This window comes from Gadus macrocephalus, chromosome 21, assembly GCF_031168955.1.
Source record: "Gadus macrocephalus chromosome 21, ASM3116895v1".
Classification (NCBI taxonomy): domain Eukaryota; kingdom Metazoa; phylum Chordata; class Actinopteri; order Gadiformes; family Gadidae; genus Gadus; species Gadus macrocephalus.
The window spans coordinates 14,708,080-14,714,734 of record NC_082402.1 but is presented as its reverse complement, the minus strand read 5'-3'; the positions used below and the strand labels follow the sequence as shown (position 1 = coordinate 14,714,734).

The 6,655-nt window shown below is 45.5% G+C and overlaps 1 protein-coding gene across 1 annotated transcript; it reads left to right on the top strand.

The window, feature by feature from the left end:
* The first annotated feature begins 3,766 nt into the window (after positions 1 to 3,766).
* On the top strand, positions 3,767 to 6,165 carry LOC132449963 (serotriflin-like). The gene is made up of 7 exons (XM_060041871.1): positions 3,767 to 3,868; positions 4,185 to 4,256; positions 4,538 to 4,628; positions 4,899 to 5,041; positions 5,199 to 5,290; positions 5,527 to 5,609; positions 5,865 to 6,165. Exons 1-7 carry the CDS (start codon positions 3,782 to 3,784, stop codon positions 5,990 to 5,992), a joined length of 696 nt encoding a protein of 231 aa, XP_059897854.1. The 5' UTR covers positions 3,767 to 3,781; the 3' UTR covers positions 5,993 to 6,165.
* Positions 6,166 to 6,655: the final 490 nt, after the last annotated feature.

Here is a 6,655-nt window from a genome sequence, read left to right as displayed (position 1 = left end):
GGGGAAGGGAACTTTGCCCATGACTCTCTGAAGTCCATGAACCGCGACATGGAGGAGAAAGGGATTGTACTCTTGGAGCTAAGATGCCGAACTGTCACCGAGCTCCCCGCGCCGGAGCTGCCGGACGGCCGCCGAAACTTCGGCGGCACCGCCGGAGCTGCCGGACTAGTCCGGCCGCCATTGAAGCCGTCCGGCCGCCTCCGAAGCTTCAGCGGCAGTCCAGCAGTTCCGGCAGTGTAGTCCGGAAGCTGAACTGCCGCCGAAGCTTTCAGGCTGCTCAGGCGGGTGTCCTCCGGGAGCTGAAAAGTCTGGCGGGGGTAGCTCTGCGGCAGTCCGGCAGTCCGGCAGCTCAGCTCCGGGAGTACATCCCTTTCTTGTCCATGTCTCCTCCTCTGGACTGCCGCCAAAGCTTCGGCGGCAGTCCGGCAGCTCCGGCGGTGCCGCCGGCAGAGAAAGGGATTGTACTCCCGGAGCTGAGCTGCCGCCGAGTTCCCCCCGCCGGAGCTGCTCGTCCGCTGGTCCAAAAAAAATCTTAGCTATGCTCTGATTGGAGGGGAATGGGGAAGTGGGGGGTAATATTCAACTATGCCCCCTTCCGACGTAGGAGGGGGTGCCGTTACTGACTGGCTCGTTTGGTAACTGTAGGCGGGGTACTTTCAGAAATGCATATCTCACTCAAGAAATCAGGTACAGACTTTTTTCAAAGTTTGTATGCGTGTGGGAGCACCAGAGACCCAAAACAACACCCCAAATCCAAGGAAAAGTGTTGTTTTCACAATATGTCCCCTTCAACAAATGAGACAAACACCTCTTTTTAAATTATTTATTTATTCATCCTCCACTATGGAGGTAATAATACTATTTATTTATTAGGCTTAGGCAAGGATTTTTATTTTTATTTTCTGCAGGGCTGATGTTTGCGAGTGTGTGCGTGTTTTTCTTTTGTTTATTGTATGTACTGTTGGGTATGGACACACCCTGCTGCTCCTCCACATCTGAAGTTCCTAACGGAAAAATAAAGTAATTTGAAGTGTAAATATATTTGCCTAAACCTATTGCAGGAATAGGCAAATATCTTTCTGCAAATATTAATACATAGACAGATTTAAACTGCCTTAAGGGCAATATTTGCAGCACACATAAGTTTACTTGTTCACTGGTCAGGAAAGTGAATGCAATAGATTCCTTTCATCAAGTTTCCATCTTCTGGCAACAGGATCCTCTTCTTCAGACATAGACTGTTTCCCTCAACCTGCAATGAGGCAAATGTAGGTGCGTCAGCTTTATAAGCGATGACTACCTGCATCGACTCTTTGGACACAGTTGTCATGGTCATTCCTGACACAACCATATATGAAATTGTAATTGGTTGATTGTTCAATTAGATTATCTATTACCCTTAATTTAATTAGAACTGTGAAACATAGCACTATAATCAGCCATCTGCGATATTGACCCCTGTAATTGTGTTACCTTCATTTTAGATCGGAATGCAGAAAATGAAAGAAATTCCTGAGAAAATAAATAAAAAGACACCTAGATTACTAGTTAAGGAAGGGTCAAATTTTGTCAGACTTTCATTGATTCTCTGGCAAAACATGGAAGCGTGTTATATATATACATTCACATAATAATGTGTCATGTGGCAGACCAGTTGTGGAACCAGCTGGGAAGCTCTTTACTGAAGTCCATGGACCCTTGTGGGACAGGACTACGTGTTGCCAGTAGCAGGTTACTCGGAGGGAAAGATCAGGCGACATTTGACCATATTGACCAAGAAGACAAAAGTAGACACAGGTGTGGTTAATATATTGATAATCATTACTTTTCTTCATATATCATATCATGTATTTTTTTGCTCTATAGTGATTGAGACATCAATAGAAAACGTCATCAAAAAGTATAACATTTTGATGTTTAACTTAAAAAATATATAAGAATTTCATGTACATAACAGCAGTTGTTAGCTTGATCGATTAAAGGTCCCATTGCATGAAAATCTCACTTTATGAGGTTTTCTAACAATAATATGAGTTGTCCAAGCCTGCCTATGATCCCCCAGTGGTTAAAACTTGCGTTCGGGATAATTCCCGATGGGCCGTTAACGTTTCGGGGCTGTCGGGCCGATTACAGCGGGATAACAATATTGCGTTTATAAAAGCTCCTTGCAGCACCGACGGCAGCCTGAGCTGTGCAACCGCAACCTCTCACTCACTCAACAGACGCAAAAATCACAAACTGTAAACGTCGCAACCGAGTCGATTTTTAGAGTGGAGTAACTGCTAATGACAACATTGAACTCTTGTATAGGCTCGAACAGAGTGACACACAAACACACTTTTAAGGAGTTTTTCACCCGCTCCATATCCTTGCTTTCCCCAACAAGTTTGTGCGGCGTGCTTGTTGTTTTGTTTCCGGTGTAGCTAGATCCGGTATGGTGCTTGTAGTTTTCTAACGTGACTAGTTGTTGCTAGACAGCAGGTGAAAAAACGACAATGTTTGCCAAGCCAAAAGAGCGTTAATCGCGCGATAAAAAATAATAACGCGTTAAACTGACTAATTATATGATATAGATATCTATGTATAATATGACATTATTTAGATATAGAGCTCAAGGACTCCTGCCGGAGCACCCAGAGTATTCTAGAATATTTACAGAACACTGCAAAAGGCTGTGTGCGCCTCGTACCGTGGAAGCAAGCTGCTCTGGGCCACACCCCCACCCTCCTCCTTGACTCGCCTCTCTCCTCCTCATTTGCATTAAAGCTACAGACACCAAAACGCCGCGTTTGATAATCTGACCCAAAATGTAATTTTTTCTAAAGATTATTTTATCGTCTGAAAAAAATGAAGATAATCTGTCAGTCTGTTGAATAATCAAATTCGTATAGTAGTACATACAATAGGATGTTTGAATCTACGGTTGGAAATACCAACAGTTTATTATTCATAGCAGTGGTCTTCTATTCAGAAACAACCAACCGTAGAATGCTGTAATTGACAGAATGGAGGATTCAAAGCCGTCTAATATAGCGGTCTAAAGCTGGGAGCGAAAGGAACACTCAACAGTCAAAAAGGCGTTGGGTTTAGCGGTGCTTTCTGAAGAAGGGCATTGCTCACAGTAGTAGCAGTGTTTTCACGTAAACAGTGGCGGTCGTCTGTTTACGTGAAAATACCTCACATGCTCTTGTTAATGTACCAGCATATATGGCTGGGAGATTCTTGCCTATGTCCTGTCTGATAAAGAGGATCCTGTTTCAAGAAGATGGAAACTTGTTAGTCGAAGACTAATGCCCTCACTTCTCTAACCAGTAAACAACTTCTGCAAATATTGTGTGCTGCAAATATTGCCCTTAAGGAAGTTTATAGCTGTTTATATATCAATATATACAGAGACCGAGGTTGAATATAATCATTGGTTTGGTTATCTTGGTCTGGTGGGGAACCTGGTCTACATGGAAACATACTTTTTGGAAAATGTATGATAGATTGTGTTGCAATAATGCGAGTTACCTTTTTAAGTGCATGGGGACTTAGACATTTATGTCAGTATGTATATGTCAAAGCACTATCACTAATCTCAAATATGTTTCCTCTCTCAGCCCCACACCCAACCGAATGTCCACTCACATACAAGAATGATATTTTTTGTTTGTCAAGTACACATAAGCCTCCATAGGCAACAAACAAGGCAAATTGATATGTGTGCGTTTGTGTGTGTGCGTTTGTGCGTGTTGTTTGGCTATATAACCTGTGTCAGCGGACGTCTCTGCAGTCAACCATGAAGATGTACACCTTTGCCTTCCTGTGCGCTTGCGGTCTCCTGGCCTTGCAGGTGCCCAGCACCACCGCAGTGGCCGCCACTACTGTAAGCCTCACTTCATTCAGTTATTCAAACTACTAATGGCATATGATAACGTTTTTACATCATCAATTTCGGTATCTCTATGGCCACCGTTGACTTATCTCCAAAGTAACGACTCTTTCTGTCCTTCTCTTTTCTCCACTGGTGTCTCCCCGCCCGAAGGCAGGTGAGTGCGGCCCGCCGGTCTCTGATCAGCCCTGTGTGCTTCAGGGATCATCGTCTTTTCAACAGCGCAACCACTTTTGTATCCATGTCTGAACTGCACACTTAATGTATTGGTCTTTGCTCTTCCCCCGTGTGGTTGTGGCCCTCAGAGCAGGAGGAGATCGTGGAGAAGCACAACGCCCTGAGGAGAGGAGTCCAGCCGACCGCCAGCAACATGCTGAAGATGGTAAACCCCGCGCTGCAGGTCCACGCTGTCAATGTGGGCCCAAAGCACCCAACGCAACATTCATGGGACATCAGTGTTTGTTTGTCCTTCAGTGTTTACATCGTTTTCTTTACAAATGAACGCTTTCTTGGACCTCTTCTCTTACTGGATTGGCCCCCGAATGTTTGCGAAACTGTGGTGGTGATGTAGCATGTCCAGTGGAGGAATCAGCTGACCCTTTGTCTTCTTCCTCCCCACACAAAAACACACACGCGCACACACAAAAACACACACACACAAAGACATGGAGCAGCGAGGCTGCAGCCCACGCTCAGCAATGGGCCGACACCTGCTCCATGAAGCACAGCACTGCAGCCTTCAGACAGATCAGCAGTAAGCACAACCTGGATTGATACTCTTGGAAGCTGTCCTTGCATGCTGTCCTCAGGTCGGTACTGTGGCGCACTGCTCTGTATTTGAGAATAGGTGCTCTACAAGAACCAAGCTCTACAATGTGATTGGTTAGATGAACCGCATCCACAAGAGGTTTGACAGAGATCAGAAGACCTGTAAATTGCAATTTTTGAGATGCTACAAAGGTAGCATCTCAAACTCCCCTTTGAAGGAATCCTCTCCTATATCCCTGTCTTTCTCCACCTGCAGCCAGTGACTGTGGTGAGAACCTCGCCATGGCCAACTATAAAAACAGCTGGACCAACTCCATCCAGACCTGGTACAACGAGGTGCAGGACTGGAAGTACGGTGTCGGATCCTACAACGGACGAGATGTCGGACATTACACCCAGGTGTCCCAGCTTCTGTTCATTCCCCTTCGCAGTCCTTCGTTGAATCCCCCTACCCTCTGTTGTGCCTCCGTTTAGAGATACCTTGAGTCAAATACTACTGAAAAGTAGGAAATTGCCATGGAGACGATCATTTCCTGTTTTCCTTCTCTGCGCACAGGTTGTGTGGTACCGGTCCAACGTGATCGGCTGTGGGATGGCTTACTGCCCCAACTCCGAGAACTACTTCTTCGTCTGCCATTACTGCCCAGCGTAAGCACCAAGTTGTCATATTCCAATTTGAATTCTTTGCCCTCTATGAAATGTTCATATTGTACTTTGTGTAGACTCTCCGATATAACAGATAGATAGACTCAAACAGGACCTTCAATATAAACCATCCGCTTTGTCAGTTCTATGAATCCATCGGTTGCAGAGTAGATGGTCAACTGGTTTCCAGCGGTCTTTCGGTGAGGTTTAATGCATGATATCCTTTGCCTACGTCACAGCGGGAACTACGGGTTTGCCGTGCCATACAATTCCGGACCCACTTGCGGAGATTGTCCCAATGACTGTGACGATAAACTGTGCAGTAAGTGGCCGAGGCAACCCCTGCCACACACACACACACACACCAACACACTACCTCTCCTCAGCTCCATTAAGCCATCTCCAGTTTATACAAGCCTATGGTCGTGTCCCCAGGCTGACTGATCACAAACCTTTATGTGAATCAATCATGGACCTTCCCTGATGTTCACCATGTGCATGCTGTCCTATCTGTCAGACAGTCCCCATGTAACCATTGCTCTCTCTATCCCTCTCTCTCTCTGTGTGTCTGCCACAGCCAACCCCTGTCCCCATACTGATCAGTACAGTAACTGTGCGGACCTGGCGCAGCAGTGGGGCTGCGGCCACACGCAGGTGGCCTCCTCGTGCCCAGCCACCTGCAAATGCGCCAATCTGATCAAATGATCATGGTGAAGAATCACCCATAAGAAGAGTTCTTCGATTCCTAGCTATGCTGTGAACCACGATTAGCATGGTCAATGGAACCTCATCCATTTAGATTGTGATTTGGCCACATGTTCAACCTTTTAAATGATTCTGATATGATGAAATTATTAAATAAATTCAAATGAAATAAACGTGTGGGTTGTAAGCAGCAGTGCCTAATGTCTTCTTCCCCACTTTGATGGGGAGGTTTTTGATGGGGAGGGCGGTACAGGTGCTCCTCCCCGGGTCTCCGGAGGACGTCTGCGTGACATTTACATTTACATACAAGGCATTTTATCCAACATTCAAGGACACTTTTATCCGAAGCAACTTACAGTAAGTTCATCTGTCAGAAGAAAGAGAAACAATCTATGGTAGTCAGGATGTTCATAAATCCAAGTGCCAAGGATTAACAATCGCTAGGTTAACACTTCGCATGTACACAACGTAGATAGCTGGGATAAGATAGCTGGGATGAGATGCTTCACAACTAAGCACTATAACTAAGTGCAACACACAATAAGTGCGTCGATTAAATGCCAGGGCGTACAACATACAATAAGTAGGAGGGGTGGAGTGGGGTGGCTAGGCAGATTCTAGGTGAACTCTTAAATGAGGGACGTATTATCTCACGGTCTTATG